This window comes from Caretta caretta, chromosome 1 (assembly GCF_965140235.1).
Source record: "Caretta caretta isolate rCarCar2 chromosome 1, rCarCar1.hap1, whole genome shotgun sequence".
In the NCBI taxonomy this organism is placed as follows: Eukaryota; Metazoa; Chordata; order Testudines; family Cheloniidae; genus Caretta; species Caretta caretta.
The window spans coordinates 304100646-304121541 of record NC_134206.1 but is presented as its reverse complement, the minus strand read 5'-3'; the positions used below and the strand labels follow the sequence as shown (position 1 = coordinate 304121541).

General features: G+C 43.3%; 1 protein-coding gene across 9 annotated transcripts in view; it reads right to left on the bottom strand.

Moving 5' to 3' along the window:
• The window catches only part of LOC125630330 (uncharacterized), a 101588-nt gene that overhangs the window by 45137 nt on the left and 35555 nt on the right, over nt 1–20896 (bottom strand). For 6 of the 9 annotated variants that reach the window (XM_048836094.2, XM_075124426.1, XM_075124427.1 and 3 more), the window contains one exon: nt 6882–6964. In XM_048836094.2, coding sequence (XP_048692051.1) covers nt 6882–6964 — 83 coding nt within the window. Of the gene's footprint in view, nt 1–5192; nt 5983–6881; nt 6965–15813; nt 19151–20896 lie in introns of those variants that run through there. The other 3 variants (XM_048836098.2, XM_048836097.2, XM_048836096.2) reach the window with 3 other exon arrangements.

The window sequence follows — 20896 nt, the reverse complement described above, 5'->3', positions numbered from 1 at the left end:
AAATCTCCATTTTAATTTTTTTTCTGAAGATACCACAGAAATTTCTGCCAGAGCACTGCCACATCCAGTGACTTTGCACAGAACATAGGTCCTGCTTGCCAGAGAGTACTTGGACCTTGCACTAGACTCTTAATGAAGATGCTATTTGTTTAATTAGGAATTATACATTTTTGTTTGACTGCACATAGCACAACTGCTTCATCTTTAAAAATACGGCATTCTAATTTTTGAGGTTACTGATTAAAGTGACATCCTTTTTATGGTGGTAGCCGTGTTAGTCTGTATCAGCAAAGTACAAGTACTCCTCATCCTTTTTATGGGTAAGATTGTCACAGATGGTATGTCTATACGCCAATGTAAGCCCAGCGTTTGAACTCAGGCTCAAGCTTAGCCCTCTTCTTCCTTCCCCTGTCTACAAACAAATTGCACTAACTCAGGGCTGGAATTCAGGGTCCCAGGACCCCAAAGGGGTGGAGGGTCCAAGCCTGAGCCAAGCTGGGACTAGCAACTAGCCCCCAGCCATGCCCCTTCCACCCAAAGCCCCCCCTTCAGCCCCCCCCAAACCCCGTACCGTGGCTGCCAGCCCCTACTCCAGGCGTGCCAGGAGGACCAGGAGGGCAGGTGGTGTGGCCACAGCCTCTGAAGCACTGGGAGGGAGGGCAGGCAGTGTTGAGTAAAGAGTACCCTCTGGATTCCCCAGCTGTGCAGGTTTAGCGGACTATGTCCCAGCCACCTACATACGCCTTCATGAGGAAGAGTGAACATAAAACTTCAGTGAGTTTTCTGGATCCTTTGTTCCCCATCTCTGGGATGTCACCAAGGAAAGGTACATTATTTATTATTATTATTATTTATAGGGCCCAATGGCCCCAGTCAATGATCAGGGTCACATTTTGTTAGGTACTATACAAAGTAGTAAAAACCCAGTTCCTGCCCCAAAAAGCTCTGGTCCAGAGTTTTTATTTTCTAGCTTCAGTTCCCAGTGGAGTGTATTTCTTCCGTAACTGCAGAAAGGCCACATGACCCTTCAACACTGAAATATTTAGTAAGATTTAATGCTTCTAAATTCACGGAGAGGCTACTGGGAAATAGCTTTAAAGAACCTGGCCGCTGAACCATTAGATCAAATCTGAGGTAATGAAGGAATGAATCATATTCCAATATAATGAATTATGTTGGAAAAGAGGAATGTTTCAGCTCTTTGATACTTCTATTATTAGTTTGATATAAGTATGAGCTCTCCTTTTATAATAGCTTGGTTCACCAAAAAACAAATGACCCTCATGTCAGTGTATCATCTCAGGAGACCTATTACTGTGGAATCAGTACTCGTAAGCCCTGCTTAAATACAGAGACAGAAATAAATGTTGTTTTTTAGACCAATGTTAAATTTGCAGATTATTCATTCCCTTATTTAGCTTTATTGTAACTGTTCACAAAATTACTGGTTTCTAGATAGAGCAGTAACCATAGCAACCAGACATCATAAATTATATAGCAATCAGAAGCAGGGCTATCAGCCATAAGCAACAATTTCAGGCTGGCAATGTGGAAAAAACAATGGTTATGAAGTATTTGTGCCTCAGCCTTGTCATATTCAGAAGCTGAATTCTCATATGTTGAATTTGCAGTCTGTACGTACAAAGAATTGTTGCATATGTTACTGCAATGATCCGACCTGCAAACAACTGCTAGCAGTAATAAGCAAGAACAACTGAGATCCAGAGCTTTCCTTGGAGATTAAACATTGACTGGGAGGAGTTTCTGATCTCTGGCCAAAGTATTTCTGACCCTGTTGCTGGTTAACAGCCATCTTGCTTAAAAAAAAAAAGTGCTAGGATATTCCAGGGTGCAAGCCACACAAGAGAGGGGCTGTGTCACTCTTGCTTTGATGCTGTAGTTCCCAACCTGGGCCCCTCAGAACCAGCAAAACAGCATGCAGGTCACACCCTGAGTATCTGTGTACAGCTGCAGCCTGCAATCCAGTTACACTTTGATTTTCACCAACCTAGGTTGCCATTTGCAGGGTGACCCCAACATGCTCTCAGTCCCAAATCCTACCACCCCCCCCCCCAAAAAAAAGTGTGTTCTGCACTGTCCAGCCCTCTCCTGGACAGTTCAGATATTTTGGGTCTTTTGCCCCTGTAGGGGATCAATATACAATAGTTTGCTACTTTACATAGAGTTACCCAATTCACAACATTGGATTAGTTTTGATCTAAGAATAAAACAAATTTAACTGGAAAAAGAGATTTTAAGGGAGTACAGTTAAAAGGCATTAAAGTCAGAAACGGTTACAAGAGAAATAAAGATAAAGCACTTTCTACTGCTAAAACTTAAACTACACTTGGTTCAAGGTGATATCCCTTATCGTATGTTCCCATTAACATTGCTAGCCAAATGTTCAGGCCAGGACCTGCTTGCAACTGAACATTAAAGATTTCTTCTGATTAGTAAATCTGTTACTTTGTAGCATCAGTTTAGTGGCAGTCAGGGCCATTCAGAAATAAAGATAAAGCACTTTCTACTGCTAAAACTTAAACTACACTTGGTTCAAGGTGATATCCCTTATTGTATGTTCCCATTAACATTGATAGCCAAATGTTCAGGCCAGGACCTTCTTGCAACTGAACATTAAAGATTTCTTCTGATTAGTAAATCTGTTACTTTGTAGCGCCAGTTTAGTGGCAGTCAGGGCCATTCTGTGATCAAAGGTTTGCAACATTTCTCCACTGCTTGTCTCTCCAGCATCCAGTTCCCCCAGTTTGCATCAGATAGAACAGCTGTAGCTTCTCACCCTGCCAGCTAGCCTGACTCAAAACCAGGGCTCATCTTCCCTGCACCTCTCCAACATGACCTGGCAGCACCTCTCTTTTCTCCTCCCTCATGCCCTCATCTCCCCACATGTGGCACTTATGTTCCATCAACCTCTGCCCCAGGAGTCTTTGCTTCCTCTTCAACTCTGCTCCTCTTTTCCTCAAGCCCTACATCATCTTTATTCCTAGCTCTCAAATTATCCTCTGCTGAAATCTCCCCCTGCCCACTTCCTAGTTTGTGCTGTTTCTAATCCATTAAAATAACTTTTTAAAAAAAGATCAGAAATGGAAGGGCTAAGCTGTGGAAACATTACATAAATAGTTGGTTAAAACTTTCAAAAGTGCATAAAGTATAAGTCCTATTCTCTTAAGTGATTTAGGCAGTTGCCTCACTGACTTTTAATAAGATTTAGGCTCTTAAGAGTCTAAGTCACTTTTGAAAATTTTATCCAGTATCTCATACTTTCTCCCATACTGCCTGTCACATTTTTAGCAAAAGAGATCAGAAAAAGATTCCTGCGAGATCCATTTTACAGTTTATTCAGATGGTCAGATGTACTTTTATCTGGAACTTTCAGATTGCTGGACTGAGGAAAGTGGTGGGAGTTTTCCCTTAAATAATATCCGTTTTGTCTTGAAGCATAAAATGAATAGTCAGTTTTTAAAAACAGTCTCTGACATAAACAAGAAGAAAATAACAATTAAATTAATCTTTATCAAATATGCTGTTGCCACTTCAAGATTTAAACAGGAAGACTTCCCACTTTTTGAATCCTTGCAAGTGTAACAGCCTTGCTGCTTATTTTGGTAACAGTCCTGCTCCCTCACTAGGTGCACTATTCATTGCTCCATTCTGGAACCTGTTTGTTGCCTGGTAATGTAATGCACAGCTACCTTCAGCATTAACTATAGAACCATTCCATTTATATAATTCACTGACCTTTCACTTTATAGGGCTTGATTTCAAGTCACTAGTCAAACAGCTTTTAGCTGAAGCATGTGCTTGGACTGCAGCATATGAACTCTTTTACAAGCCATCTGCACCAGACAACTAGACACACAATAGCCTTTCCTGGAACAGTACTCAGCGCTTGAATGGCTGGAAGTGATCAGGTCTGATCTGTGAGCACTGCAGAATTGAAGAGGATCACAGCCTTTTTTCACCACCCACTAGATTTGTATGTCCCTAGATGGTGCCCTTTCTAGAATTAGTTAGACTCAGGGAGCAGTGACCTTGAAAAAGAAGGTTTCAGAGTAGCAGCCGTGTTAGTCTGTATCCGCAAAAAGAAAAGGAGTACTTGTGGCACCTTAGTCTCTAAGGTGCCACAAGTACGCCTTTTCTTCTTGAAAAAGAAGCAGACTATTGACAAAGTCATAACTTACATAGAGAGGTTTCTGTCTCCTGTTTTATTTGTGTGTGTGAATTTGCAGTCATGTTGCACGTATGTAATGGGGCATGCTGTTTAAGAAACAAAGTTTTCAAAAACAGCATGTTGCTCTTCATCTCAGTCTTAGCAGACAACTACTCATAAAGCTCATCAAACCAAATGACAGGTGATATTTTAGGCTCAAAATAAAAACCTCTAGAACTAAGCAACAATAATTCTCCTTGAAGGTGGTCTATTTAGGTTTAAGGAGAGTTTTAAATTTGGTTCCAGTTTGTGGCTTTAATTTCCACATCCCTAGAAGCAAACAGGATGATTTGAGAATGTAATATTCCCTTTCAAAAAGCTTTGAAAAGAAAACAGATTGATAGACAGCTAAAACCAGCTTCAGAGCTGAAATGAATCTTTTTTGGAGGGAGGGGAGATTTTGAGGGGGTTACTGTATATCAGGTGAGTAACAATTAACAGATTCCACTCCCACCCCAACTTGGTGGTATAACAGCAAAGATCTGTGTTTCTGTCTCTAGGAATGAGAACTTCTATGTAAATTTCCCACTGCCACACACACTCGAGCCAACTTTTAAAACATCACATTTTACCAACATTTAAGTAAGCTGTCATTTTTTCCCTGCCCAGCATTATTGATCGTAAAAGGGAGAGCCATGATACATCACTTCAAATTGAAGACATCAACTGGCTCACCCTCCTAATTTCTTACAGGAGAAATCTCAAAAAAATGCCACAGAGCAAGCTTATTCTGTTTCAGAGGTGGAGTTTGCCCCCTGGCAGAATGAGCTGGGGTTTTCGCCACCAGAATCTTCAGATTCTTTGGGATTGAACAGAGGTCTGTTATATTAATTTAGATGGATTAAAGGGCTCAAAGGTGTTAATGTAACCCAGTCACTGTACAACATTAAATGGTTTTAAACAAAGTTCATAGTTCGGTATACAAAGACCTCAGCCTACTTTTACTAGAGCAAACACACTAAAATTCACACCAAAGGTTAGAAATTTATTGAAACATACAAAAAGAAAAGAATCAAAACAAGGCAAAGAGCACTGAAACTGATTATGCAAAATAGATGTACTCAAAACCTGTCAAAGTCTCTATTTTGAGACACTGAATATTGGCTAAAGTCTCTTATTCAATTAAACAGTCCTTCATAGCAGGGAAGAAAGGGGTTAGTTCTGTTGCTCAGTTCTAAATTGGAAATGTTAGTCACTTTGTTGCTTTAGGCAAAACAGATAGACACAGAAGGGAGATAAGATCATAAAGATGGGGGAAATATGGCTTTTGTTGATGTTCTCAGAATACAGGGCAGTTGGTCAGTCACGGACAGATGCTTTGGGCTGACAAATCAGCCACAACAACTGTTGCTCCGTATCTCAGCTCACCTCCCCGCTCAGGTAAATCATCTGGTTGTTCTGGTCAGATCCCCATCCTTCACTGGTCCTTCTCAGGCTCAGCAGAGCTGGATGGGCTGTCTCATCCCATTGTGCTGGTGTCATGCAGTACAGCTGATTTCAGGATCAGATGAAAAGCCGAGAGAGAGAATGAGAGAAAGAGGGACAGGAGGAAGATGGGGTAGGGGGCAGGACAGAAAGAAGCATACGAGGAAGGGGAAGACAAAGCAGAATCTCACATATATCAGGTTGGGATCCTCATTCATGTAATGATGATGGTCAAATATCCCCACTAGAGTACCAAAGTCTGATGTCACGGCAACAATCCCAACACAGCTGTGGTGATGGTAAAAATTTCCCCGTTTTTCCTCCAAAATCTGTTTATAAAGGACCAAGAAAGGCAGTGGGTGGAATAATCCAGCCTCTCATTATTTTGTCCACCAATTAGGCCTAATTTCCGACACACCAATTTTGGTTCTTTGATTTCCAACTCTCAACTCCTCTTGTTTATCAGTTACAATCTTTCAGTGGTATTAGTAGACCCTTTCTGTTTAAAGAAATTCAGTCTGTCTCCTTCTCACATCTTTTCTTAATCAGTTTCATACAACAGATCATTGTGACAATTCATGAAATTTTACCCACTTTTCACCAAGTAGGCTAACAATTAAAGTAGGCCTGATAGACCACAATTATTACAACAGGTCCTGTGGGTCTGCTCCATCTACAGGACTTCTTGCCCCTCTTTCAAAAACTGGCAGCATTTCCCCTTTCTGGCAGCTGCCCTTAGAACTCCACTCCAAGAGGAGGAACCAATATGAAGGGGGCTCCATGCAAATACAGGCTGAATGCACTTTTTAATACATTTATCATTAGTTATCAGGGAACACTTATGTCACCTGAACCTCACTTTTGCGATCTCCCCACAGATGAACCCTGATCTATGGAGTGTCTGCTGCAGGACCTGTAGCGGGGAAATATGGTGCCACAAAGGTCAATACAGGAAGAAGGATATCCACATGTTGATCCTGGGGGAAAAGTTCCCCCAAAGAGATGTCATTAAGTCTTCTTATTGGCTGGGGCTTCTGATGACACAGCTACTAGGAAAGAAATTAGGAACAAGTGCAAAGAAAAAGGTACCTCATAATGGAATGATGGTTAGAGTCTCTTCTTAGCAAGAGTAAAGCAATAATAAGAAAATTAGCTTATCCTCACTTCAGCCATAACAAAAATAAGTCATTTACTTCTCCTTGCAGTAGCCATGTGCACTAGTACTTACCTATCATAGAAATCATCCATTTTAGGACTATGGAAATCTCCTACATCAAAGAAATTTTTACTAGTTTTGTCCAGTTTATAAGCCTATTGAGAAGAAAAAAATGTAACTGTTGATAGATCATCAATAAATAAAAGTCTAATACAACCATCAGTGACATTTTGGGAGACATGAGCAAGTTTGTAAGGGCTGAGAAGCTAAGGGAATTCGGATTTCAAAAGTCATTATTGGTTTGAATGTATTTATCTGGGGGAGTAGATGGCTTGAGGAATCAGTCACAGGAAATTGGGCCAGTCTAGGTTGCCAGTCAGGGCTGCCCTTAGGCATAGCGGCTGTGTAGGGCACCTGAACATTTGGGGCACCACTGGGTCTTAGTGTCCACTGTCCCAGATCTTCCTATCCCTGTTCTGACCCTTCCTGCAGGCTCCCACAGACAGCTGCAGCAGCCTGGTGACTCTTATTCTGGAGGGGATCTAGTAACTTAAAAGTGAAAAAGCCTTCCTGCCTGCCAGACCTTTTAGCACAACATTGAAATTGTTAAAGAGCCATTCAAGTGGTAATGACAGGTTTCAGAGTAACAGCCGTGTTAGTCTGTATTCGCAAAAAGAAAAGGAGTACTTGTGGCACCTTAGAGACTAACCAATTTATTTGAGCATGAGCTTTCGTGAGCTACAGCTCACTTCATCGGATGCATAATGAAGCCATTTAACAGGCATTTGCCAACCTCCAGGTATATAATGTCAGTTTCTGAATTTACTAACAAAAACAGTAATATTTACTCAGAACATGTCTACAGGATCTTAGTTTAAAATTTGCTTTAAAAATATTTCATTAGTGAGTTGGTGAAGATTATAAAATCACATCTCTAAAAAATCCTTGCATAGCTTTTCAGATGCACAATCATCTTTAGCCTTAAATGCTTGGATCTTCAGACCTATATTTTTTAAATAAATCCTTCAAAAGACCACCCTTATCTAAAACACACATTTTAATTACTACAGAAAAAAAACTTGCTTCCAAAGACTTCCTGTCCTTTCTGTCCATCTCTTTCTCCCTTCACCCCTTCCCCGCACACTCAGTTGAAGAGATCCCTTAAAGGGATAACACCCCTTTCCTTCAGACAGCTGGACAAAGTTTCACTTTCTTTACTTCTGACTATCTGGTGAACTAGTTTTAAGAGAACCCTCCAGCAAAATCAGTACCTAGTAAGATATAAAATCCTTTGTTATGCCTAAAATCTTTGGAAAATATTTTTTAAAGTTGGTGAAATTTCATAAACATGTCTATTGTTATGGAGATCACACAAAGTAAATTAAAGGAGTACTTGTGGCACCTTAGAGACTAACCAATTTATTTGAGCATGAGCTTTCGTGAGCTACAGCTCACTTCATCGGATGCATACCGTGGAAACTGCAGCAGACTTTATATATACACAGAGAATATGAAACAATACCTCCTCCCACCCCACTGTCCTGCTGGTAATAGCTTATCTAAAGTGATCATCAGGTGGGCCATTTCCAGCACAAATCCAGGTTTTCTCACCCTCCACCCCCCCACACAAATTCACTCTCCTGCTGGTGATAGCCCATCCAAAGTGACAACTCTTTACACAATGTGCATGATAATCAAGTCGGGCTATTTCCTGCACAAATCCAGGTTTTCTCACATCCCCCCCAGCCCCATACACACACAAACTCACTCTCCTGCTGGTAATAGCTCATCCAAACTGACCACTCTCCAAGTTTAAATCCAAGTTAAACCAGAACATCTGGGGGAGGGGGGGAGGAAAAAACAAGAGGAAACAGGCTACCTTGCATAATGACTTAGCCACTCCCAGTCTCTATTTAAGCCTAAATTAATAGTATCCAATTTGCAAATGAATTCCAATTCAGCAGTTTCTCGCTGGAGTCTGGATTTGAAGTTTTTTTGTTTTAAGATAGCGACCTTCATGTCTGTGATTGCGTGACCAGAGAGATTGAAGTGTTCTCCGACTGGTTTATGAATGTTATAATTCTTGACATCTGATTTGTGTCCATTTATTCTTTTACGTAGAGACTGTCCAGTTTGACCAATGTACATGGCAGAGGGGCATTGCTGGCACATGACGGCATATATCACATTGGTGGATGTGCAGGTGAACGAGCCTCTGATAGTGTGGCTGATGTTATTAGGCCCTGTGATGGTGTCCCCTGAATAGATATGTGGGCACAATTGGCAACGGGCTTTGTTGCAAGGATAAGTTCCTGGGTTAGTGGTTCTGTTGTGTGGTATGTGGTTGTTGGTGAGTATTTGCTTCAGGTTGGGGGGCTGTCTGTAGGCAAGGACTGGCCTGTCTCCCAAGACTTGTGAGAGTGTTGGGTCATCCTTTAGGATAGGTTGTAGATCCTTAATAATGCGTTGGAGGGGTTTTAGTTGGGGGCTGAAGGTGACCGCTAGTGGCGTTCTGTTATTTTCTTTGTTAGGCCTGTCCTGTAGTAGGTAACTTCTGGGAACTCTTCTGGCTCTATCAATCTGTTTCTTTACTTCTGCAGGTGGGTATTGTAGTTGTAAGAAAGCTTGACAGAGATCTTGTAGGTGTTTGTCTCTGTCTGAGGGGTTGGAGCAAATGCGGTTGTATCTTTGTTATAAGGACTTTGTCCTTACCCATAACTATTTCACATTTGGGGACAATGTATACCTTCAGATCAGCGGCACTGCTATGGGTACCCGCATGGCCCCACAGTATGCCAACATTTTTATGGCTGATTTAGAACAACGCTTCCTCAGCTCTCGTCCCCTAAAGCCCCTACTCTACTTGCGCTATATTGATGACATCTTCATCATCTGGACCCATGGAAAAGAAGCCCTTGAGGAATTCCACCATGATTTCAACAATTTCCATCCCACCACCAACCTCAGCCTGGTCCAGTCCACACAAGAGATCCACTTCCTGGACACTACAGTGCTAATAAACAATGGTCACATAAACACCACCCTATACCGGAAACCTACTGACCGCTATTCCTACCTGCATGCCTCCAGCTTTCACCCTGACCACACCACACGATCCATCGTCTACAGCCAAGCTCTGCGATACAACCGCATTTGCTCCAACCCCTCAGACAGAGACAAACACCTACAAGATCTCTGTCAAGCTTTCTTACAACTACACTCTCACAAGTCTTGGGAGACAGGCCAGTCCTTGCCTACAGACAGCCCCGCAACCTGAAGCAAATACTCACCAACAACCACATACCCCTCTGCCATGTACATTGGTCAAACTGGACAGTCTCTACGTAAAAGAATAAATGGACACAAATCAGATGTCAAGAATTATAACATTCATAAACCAGTCGGAGAACACTTCAATCTCTCTGGTCACGCAATCACAGACATGAAGGTCGCTATCTTAAAACAAAAAAACTTCAAATCCAGACTCCAGCGAGAAACTGCTGAATTGGAATTCATTTGCAAATTGGATACTATTAATTTAGGCTTAAATAGAGACTGGGAGTGGCTAAGTCATTATGCAAGGTAGCCTGTTTCCTCTTGTTTTTTCCTACCCCCCTCCCCCAGATGTTCTGGTTTAACTTGGATTTAAACTTGGAGAGTGGTCAGTTTGGATGAGCTATTACCAGCAGGAGAGTGAGTTTGTGTGTGTATGGGGCTGGGGGGGATGTGAGAAAACCTGGATTTGTGCAGGAAATAGCCCGACTTGATTATCATGCACATTGTGTAAAGAGTTGTCACTTTGGATGGGCTATCACCAGCAGGAGAGTGAATTTGTGTGGGGGGGTGGAGGGTGAGAAAACCTGGATTTGTGCTGGAAATGGCCCACCTGATGATCACTTTAGATAAGCTATTACCAGCAGGACAGTGGGGTGGGAGGAGGTATTGTTTCATATTCTCTGTGTATATATAAAGTCTGCTGCAGTTTCCACGGTATGCATCTGATGAAGTGAGCTGTAGCTCACGAAAGCTCATGCTCAAATAAATTGGTTAGTCTCTAAGGTGCCACAAGTACTCCTTTTCTTTTTGCGAATACAGACTAACACGGCTGTTACTCTGAAACAAAGTAAATTAGTGATCCCTTTTTCTAAAAGCAATGAACATTGTTATGAACACACTAAACCTCTGTGACTGATTAATTTAAAATAATGTCTTTGTTTCAGTGAGTTAAATATGTAGTAATCTGGAATGATTACTTTATGAAGGTTTAAGAGTACATTTAAAATATAAAATCAGCTTAGAAATACTGATTAAGAAAATGTAAAACAGAGAAGAGCTACATCATGTATTCCATAATATCTAATGTTGTATTCAGCAAGACAGCTGACTCGTTCTTACTCCAAAGTTTTTGCAAATAAATCTCTGACAAACTTCAGGGCATATCAAAAAACCTGTGACTAACATTTTTTATTCCCACGTTTAGTGCTTTTAATTAGGTACATTCTGCATGTCCATTCTTCACCATCTGGCATGCAGTGGAAAACATGCTCCATTTTCTTTAGAAAGAAATTGCAGAAGTGTTTTTTTCAAATGTCATTTGCCTCATTTGGGTTCAGGGATTTAACTGGAAGGGGGTGAGTAGGGTGAGGGAGGGAAGAGAGGAGGGAGACAGTGGGGGGAGGGCGGGGACTGGGTGGAGCAGGGTGGAGCAGGAGTGGAGTATGGGTGGGGCCACAGGCAGAAGAGGTGGGCTGCGGAGCTAGCCTCCCCAAGCAGCAGCTTCACCCACTGCCCATGACATCAGGTAAGAGAGGGTCGGCTCCCACACACCCAGCGTGCACTGCAGTCTCCTTAGGCAGGGGCCGTATTCACAGAGCTGAATGTGCCAGCGCCGCACATTCTGCGTGATGGAGAAGGTACAGGGGTCTCTGCAGGGAACTGTGACACTCTTCCACCAGGAGACTGGCCGGGTGACTCGGTATCCTTTGCTGACTCTCCCTCCCGCCCCTGGGCTGCGAGCACGGGTTGCCATCGGGGATAGGGCCCCATAAATCCTAAGGACAGCCCTGTTGCCAGTTATGATGCAGCCCATGTCAGTGGTGATCAAAAGTTGTTACCATGTGAAGGCTGTTTGGTGGCCTGTGGAGATCAAGTGTTGGCCTTTATCCAGTTCCCAGTGGAGCCACACGTCACACAAATCACCACTATAACTGGCACTTTTGGGCAGCCTCCGCAGAGGCACCAAGGATTGGAAAACACGGAGACTGAACTATCCTTTCTTTCCCGGATGTGGCCCCTCCGGGGCAGGATTGGAACACATTGACATGGCAGTTTCAGGAAACTTGCACTACTGTGGCCTATGTTGCATCTGTTCTGTGGAATAATGGGGGACTGCAGTCCCTAGGGCTGATAATCCCTAGAGCTCTATACTCATACAAAACATTTAAAATAAAGTCTTTGTTTACTGTTACTAATTGTACACTAATTACTACAGTATTTAGTGTTATGTTGGATCATATTAAAGAAGTTCTGTGTTAAAATCACAAATGAGTTTGACTCCCCATAGTTTAAATTCCAGGGTATTACTAACGAAGAGGTCTCTTGGTTTTTGGTCTCTTGTTTTTACTGTTTTTCTCCCTCTCTGTGTGAAACTTGCAAGCTGCTAATTGTGTTAGTACATGCTAAAACAGAGTCTGTTCTCAAAGCAATACTTTGTAACAACAACAACTCACACAACAGAGAGAGAGACTCAAAGAGAGACTTTGTAACAACAGAAACAGCACACAGAGACTCCCCGCCCTTTTGTTGTCTTTATCTCACTTTGTTAACAATTGTGATTAAAATAGAGAAAAAGAATGTATGTGGATGGATGCTTGGTGCGGATAAAAAATGAATGATCAGGGAGGTGCCAGCCTAAGAATCCAGTGTCCATCGGCCAAAGAAGGCGTCAAGTGGAAATAACCAGAGGACCCCCGGAGGGCAGACTGGAATCCACCCAACAGCCTCAAGGATGGGAGAACCAAAGAACAAGATAACATCTGGCAGCACGGAGCCATCAGGAATGTGCCATCTGCTGATTGATTCAGCAACAGCATGATGAATCAATTCCCAGAGACTGGCATAGGAAGAAATTCCTATAAAAATGGACTCTAGAAAGTGAGAACTTTGGGGTCTGATTCTGCAAACCAACTTCCAGGAGCATCAGATGAGCATCTGACAAGGCCCTGTTCCCTCTTCGTGTCCAGGCCACCTGGCCAGCGGCTTGGCACGAGCAACTCTAAGGCTGGTAACTATGATAACAACCTTGCAGAACCTGTGTGTGTGTGTCTATGAATGAATGTGTGAATAAATATGAAATTGAATGGAATGTTATAGCTATAACTAACTGCTTACTATGATTCTTTCTGGATTCACAGTAAGTGTGGCATTTTGCCTTACGCCCTTGAATAAGATCCTGCTGGTTTTTATTTTATTGGTATAACATTAGCACATGTTCTTATAGTGCAAACAGCAGCCTTACAAGATTACAAGCACTCTAGCAAATAAATTTGAAACACCTGAATTGTGAGAATTCAGTGATTAGAAGTGTCATACACAGATTTTATACACTTCCTTCCTCTCACAAACAATTCGTCAAATATTTACAAACATAGAAGAATAAAAGAGAAACTGTTTCGTTCTACGGGGAGAGAGAGATGTTAAACTTCAGATGCGAGTGGTGATGGTTTAGGCTCTAATCCACAAAGCACATAAGTACATGCTCAATTTAAAGCACATGATTAATCACATTGAAGTCAGTGGTATCACTCGTGCTTAAAATTCAAGCACATGCTTTAATGCTTTGCTCACTCAGGGCCTTACTTTGGGGTCTAACTATCAAGCCTGTTTTAGCAAAATTCCTTGGAACTACATGTTCAAATCCCATCCAGCAGAGTGACTTCAGCCATTCAGTTTCCCAAGAGAGAAACTGAATTTCATGCAGTTTGTTGTGTCTGGGTTTTACTGGTGACTTAAAAATTGAGATCTTGTCTGCTCTGTATGGATGTTAAAGAACCAGTGGTACTTTTTGTAATGGCAGGGATTTATACTGCTGTCGGGCACCATGCTTTCTCATGATTCTAAAAACTATTTAAAATCACTTATGCATATAGCAAAGGAAGTAGAACCTTTGGTAAGTCTGTGCACTAACCTCAGGTACAATTTTCAAAATTGTCTAAGTGACATAGCCCTGGTCTACACTCGAGTTAGGTCAATGCAAGGCAGCTTACATTGACCTAACTTAAAATGTCACTCCCACCTATGTAACTCGTCTGCTACACCAACTTTAACTCCACCTCAGTGAGAGATGTAGCGCGTAGGTTGTTGTAGTTAGGTCGACATGTCAGTGTAGACACTGTGTTACTTAGGTCAACTTTAGTGGCCTCCAGGAAGTGTCCCGCAATGCCCCACCTTGACTGCTCTGGTCACTGTTTAGCACTCTGCTGTCAAGAGGCCAGATACACAGATACATGCCCTTCCCTTTAAAGGCCTACGAATTCTGAAATCCCATCTCCTGTTTGCCCAGTGTGGAGAGCTCACCTAGCAACTGTCAAGCATGCGTAGCAACTGGACCATGCCAGCTCCATGCTGCAGACACACTCCTGAGTGGAGTACACAGGCGGTGGTGGATCTCCTGGATCTGTGGGGAGAAGAGGCTGTGCAGGCACAGCTCCGCTACAGCTGTAGAAACACTGATATCGCCCAGCAGGTCGCTCAGGGAACGGAGGAGAAAGGAAACAAGAGGAACCTGTAGCAGTGCCACGTGAAAGCCAAGGAGCTGCGGCAGGTGTACCAGAAGGCAAGGGAGGCTGACACTTGCTCTGGTGCAAAACCTCACACATGCCACTTTTACAAAGAGCTGCATGCCATCCTTGGCGGAGACCCAAAGCCCCATGAATACTTTGGGGGAGCAGGAGTCACAGCCACCCCTCCCCCATGAACAGTGATGAAGAGGAGGCGTATGGGGGACAGGTGACCGAGGGGATCCAGTGGCACAGCAAGCCAGGAACTGTTTTTGACTCTGGACAGTCCAGCCAGTCCCTCCAATCCAGCACATATGAGCCTAAAGCAGGGGAAGGAACCTCTGGTAAGTATGCAATTTGCTTGGAAATTGCAGGGACACGTGTTTATTTACTCTTTTTTACTTATGCTAGAAGATGTAGTGAAATAACCAAAAGACGTAGAGTTGCGATCTGCTTCCCATTCCCCTGTACAGTTAGGCAGAGAAGGCCACGCAGAACGGTTTGTTTATGTGCACTTGGATGTCCCATGAATCCTCCATACCTACCACTGCTGGGACTGCCACCATGCTCTATGAATCCCAACGAGAGGTGAGAATATACTGCTTGCAAATTGTGGGGGTCAAGGGGAGTGAGTTCAGTATACTAAGTTGCCATTTATCTTGTGAATAGTACCTCTGTGCATTGTACCTTTTCCAGCCAGAAATGTGGCCTTGAGGGTCTCACCATCCACAATGGCGGAGCAACTCAGCCAGATAAAGAGGAGGGGGGATGACAAATTCAAAGATATCTTGCAAGCCTCTGCTGCTTCAAATACTAAGCACAGGGCTTGGAGGATCACTCATGCTGACAGTAGGGGCAGGGATAAAGCGGAGAGGGGAAAGGCACAGGGAAAGGAGAGAGACATGTACCAGGAGATATTACTGCTTCTCAAGCAGCAAACAAATATGTTGCAGACTCTTGATGGCCTTCAGGTTCAACAGACCCGTGCTCACCTCCCTCTGAAGCCCATTCCACGTGGCATGGAGGGCCACTACATTACCCCTACCAGCTACCATTTCACCCTGGGGGACAGTACAGGCAATCACAGCTGCACATACACGGACCAATGAAAGATGCAGATGGTGTATATGTATGGGAAATGGAAATGACTGTTCTTTCCCCTGTATTTATAAAGTTCCATTCAGTTATAAATGTGTCTGTTTGCATAGGTTTGGAATAATAGTCTATTTATGGAAACTTAATTCATCTTTATTAGCTCACAACATATGCTGGCTGAGGCTGACATCGTTCACAGATAATAGCAATAGGTGCATTTATCATGTTATATTGCTACACGCACAGCACTCATTACAAGGTTTATACAGGGGCACAAAAAAGCAAAGCCAGGCACACTATAGCAACACATATTACCATAACTCACTATTAAATTGGTCTTTCAAACCCTCCGTGAGCCGAATAGCTTCACGTTGAGCTCTTTCTATAACCCTGGTATCCAGCTGCTCAAAATCAGCAGACAGCCGTTCCACCTCCTCCCTGGCAGACATTTTTCTCCCTTTGCTTCACAGATATTATGAAGGACACAGCAGGCAGCTATAATCACTGGGATATTTTTTTCATTGAGGTTCAATTTCATGAGTAGACAATGCCAGCGGCCACTCAAACAGCCAACAGCATATTCAATTGTCATAATGTATCTGCTGAGCCTGTAGTTGAAGTGTTCCCTGGTGCTATCAAGGTGGCTGGTGTATGCTTCATGAGCCACAGAAGTAAGGCGTAGGCTGGGTCTCCCAGAATCACTATTGGCATTTCAACATCCCCAGTGGTAATACTCTGGTCTGGAAAGGAAGTCCCTGCTTGCAGCTTTCTGAACAAAGCTGTGTTTCTAAAGATGTGCATGTCATGTACCTTCCTTTACCAGCCCACATCGATGGTGGTAAAAGATCCCCGGTGATCCACAAGTGCTTGCAATACCATAGAAAAGTAGCCTTTTCTGTTGATTTACTTTGAAGCACGGTGGTCAAGTGCCAAAATAGGGATATGCATGCCATCTATTGCCCCACTGCACTTTAGGAACCCCACTGCTGCAAAACCATCCACTATATCATGCACATTGCCCAGAGTCACAGTCCTTCGTAGCAGGAGGTGATTAATGGCCCTGCACACTTGCATCACAGCAATCTCCATGGTGGATTTCCCAACTTCAAATTGATTCCCAACTGATCAGTAGCAATGTGGCATTGCAAGCTCCCACACAGCAATCCAGGGCCAGCCCACAACATTTTGGCACCTGAGGCGGGGAGCTCAAATGATGCCCCCATGCCCCCTCGCTTGTGCCAAAACTTTGAAAGGTCTCAATTCTGCCTTCTTCCTGTTTTACTCCTCTAATGGTACTGCTCTGCTACCTACCCAAATAAAGGAGAACTAACAACTTAAAATGCCTTGTTCAAAAATTTTAAGTAACACTAACTTTCAAACACCTGAACAGCAAATGTAACTTTTCTTGTCTGCATAGTAAGCACTGGCATTTTTATCTGTTTGAATAATCAAAGTGGTGCTTTCCATGCCTTCTTGGTTGCAAAGATTTGAACTGTTTCCTGAAGGTTCACAGTCTGGGCCAGCTCATGCTTTATTGAGATGGTGCAAGGCCGACCAGCCTCTCCTGTGTCATTGTGGAGCGTAGATGTGTTTTTATTAACTTCAGCTTGGAGAAGCTGCGTTCTCCACTGGCAACTGTTACAGGAAGTGTTAGAAGCATGTGCAAAGCAACAAAAGCATTTGGGAAGAGGGTGGTCATCTTATGTGTGCACATATATTCCAGAACAGCCTTTGGAGTTGATCCTGCTGAAATGTATCTTGAAAGAGCTTTCAGTTCATCACTTAAATCACTCGCATCAATATCGCGCATGTCATCATGTGTCAACACTGTCTCTAGTGCCCTGCATTGCTGGTGTAGGTCTTCTTCAGGTATAGTGAGGAGTTTTGGAATATCATACAACATCCCAAATATACTGCTGTGTTCCTTGAGCTGCATGAAACGTTCTTCAACTGACTGTATTGCACAATCTAGCACCTGGTTAACGAATTCAACTTTGAATTGTTGTTTGGGACCTCTTATGGGATTATCCTGCGCCTCCTAATCAAAATGTCTTCTTCTTCGGTGACTCTTGTATTCTTGAATGGGTGGGAAAATAGCTTCAGTGTGAAGTTCCTCTGCCAACTTCTGTGCACTCTTCAGAACGTTTTGAAATCCGTCTTCTGATCGGTAAGACTGTAGGTATGACTTTGCTTTGTCCAGTTGTTCCATTGCTCCAGATATATCAAGGTCAACACCTTGGAGTCTCTTGCTTACAACATTTATTTCAAACAGTATGTCATGCCACAACACTAAGCCACACAGAAATTTGAAGTTATGTATGTTTCTGATGATTCCATTTCCCTCTGCCACTGTTCTCCCACGAACAGTTCCTGTCATAGCATTATCCTCCATGGTGGCAACTATGGCATCATCTATCTTCCCAATTTGGTGTTTGATAGGCTTTATCGCCTCCGCTCGACTTTCCTATCGTGTGGCACTCAGTGGTTTCAGTGTCAGAGAGGATGTTCCCAGATGTTACTTCAAAATTTGCCATCGATGAGTTGATGCAGAGAAAAATACATAAGATGCTTTGAATTACATTAAAAAATTCAGCAGCCTCACTAGAAGCTGATGCTGCATCACTGACCACCACGTTCAATGAATGAGAACTGCATGGGACAAAAAAAGCTGGAGGATTTAATTCTCAGATCTGTGTCTGCACTCCTCTGTTCTTTCCTCTCATGTTGGCACCATTATCGTAGCCCTGATCTCTCATGTCAGCTATCACAATTCCCATATCTTCCAGCTTTTTAAGAAGCACATTTGTCATACCAGTTCCTGTAGTATCATCAATGTCAGTAAATTCTAGAAAATGCTCTCTGACAGTCTCCACTGCAGGGACATTTTCACTAAGTTCTGTTGTTGTTACAAAACGTACCAGTAAAGTAATCTGTTCTGTATAGCTGATGTCAGATGTGCAGTCCAGAATAACAGAGTAATATCTTGCTGACTTCAGATCTGCCACAATCTTCCGTTTGACTTTTGTTGCCAGTAACTGTGTGATCACATTTTTAATTGTTTTTCCAAGGTAGTGGTGTGTGTACATTTCTTGGGTGGTGACTCTTCTTAGATGCTCCTGGAGTACAGTATCAAACTCAGCCATCAGCTCCACAATTTTAAGGAAGTTTCCATTGTTTGGCACATATAGCTGATCTGAAGTGCCACACAGTGCTAGGTTTTGGGTAGCAAGCATTCTCACAATGGCAATGAGCCTTTTCAGAACAGTTTGCAGTGAAGAGACTCTGATGCACAATCTTCTCTTGATGCTGATCATCTATGGTGGCCTTTAACCTTAGTCTCATCTCAAGCTCTTTCCACCTATGGAATGCTCGCTGGTGATTTGCTGCCTTCTCATGGCATGCCAGATTTCTAGCCAGATTTTTCCTGTCCTTTCTTCCTGTAGAACTCAGTGTGGACGGAACATTAGACTGGAAGAGTTTGCAACAAAAACAGTATGCAGCATTCTGGATTTTTGAGTACATAAGCCAAGGCCTCTCCACTTCGTCACCATTGGGGATTTCACGCCAGTAATGTGTTGGATGGCAACTTCTATTTTCATTGTCTTTGGGGAACATGAAGTTTTTCACTTGCTGTGGCCCATGCCATACAAGGAAGTCCCTCAGGCTACTGCTCAAGTGGGTCCACAGTCCTGGATCATCTAGACTTAAGGAACTAAATGCAGCAGCAGCTGTTTCTTGGCATAGGAGCGTCTTCACTTAAGCACTACAGTGGCACAGTTGCATCAGTGCAGCTGCACCGAGGCACTGTTTTAAATGTAGTCCTGCTTTAGGACTGCAGCTACACCGCTGTAGCACTTCCATGAAGATGCTACCTATGCCGCTTCTCCCATCAGCGTAGGTAATCCACCTCCCCAAGAAGCAGCCGCTGGATCGATGGGATAAACTCTTTCAACACAGTGCTGTCTTCACTGAGATTTAGGTTGGCATAACTGTGTCGCTCAGGGGTTAGGAAAACTGTTTAACGTAAGTAGCTAACACACATTTCCAGGGAACATTCAAGGTGAAGTGACCCGTTAGCACCCCTCCAGTCATAGGGAGGAAAGGAAGGGGGTGGGAAAGCAGTTGGGGCCATTGTTAGTGGGTTAGAGACCGATTTATGGCTCATTACAACAATCTAACAATCCCCCAGCTGCTTCCCCTGCCCCCTTCCTTTCCTCCCTATGACTGGAGGAGTGTAAACAGGCCACTTTGCTTCTACTTATGTTAAACTATCTGTTCCATCTTGTATTTAGGTGCAACACTCTGAGGCTTGGTCTACACTAGCAACTTATGTCAGTATAACTACGTAACTCAGGGGTGTGGAAAATCAACACTCCTGTGTCACTCAGTTATACCAACCTAACTCCCAGTGTAGCCAGCGCTATGTCGATGGCAGGGCTTCTCCTGTTAACATAGCTACCCTCTCTTGGGGAGATGGAGTACCTACACTGAAGGGAGTGCTACTGTGGTGCAGCTGCACCAATGCAGCTGTGCTGCTGCAGGCTTTTAAGTGTAGACAAGCCCTGAGTACCTTTCCCAGACCTGAAGAAGAGCTCTGTCCAAGCTCAAAAGCTTGCCTTTCTCCCAAACAGAAGTTGGTCCAATAAAAGATATTTCCCCACCTTGTCTCTCCAGTATCCTGGGAGCAGACATACCAACTCTCATGAACTGAACGTGAGAGTGGCAATTTCTGAGTAAAATTAAGTCTCACTCATGATCTCGTGAGAGAACTCAAGTGTCAGTGTTTTTGTGTTTGCAGTCAAACAGGAGTTACCTCACCCTAAACAAAGGAAAAAATGGTTACTCCCTTCTTGTAACTGTTGCTCTTCGAGATGTGTTGCTCATGCCCATTCCAATTAGGTGTGCGCACACTGCGTGCACAGTCATCGGAAGGTTTTTCCCCTAACAGCACCTGTCAGGTTGGCCGTGGAGCCCCCTGGAGTGGAGCCTTCATGGCGGTGAATATAGGTCCCTGCCAACCCACTGCCTCCTCAGTTCCTTCTTGCCGGTTACTCCAACAGAGGTTGAGGTGGGTGGGTTTGGAATGGACATGAGCAAAACATCTCGAAGAACAGTTACGAGAAGGTAAGTAAACGAGTGCTTGCTCATGTTGATTCCAATTAAGTGACTCACAAGCCCTACCCAGGAGGTGGGGTTGGAGTTCATGGAATCGCT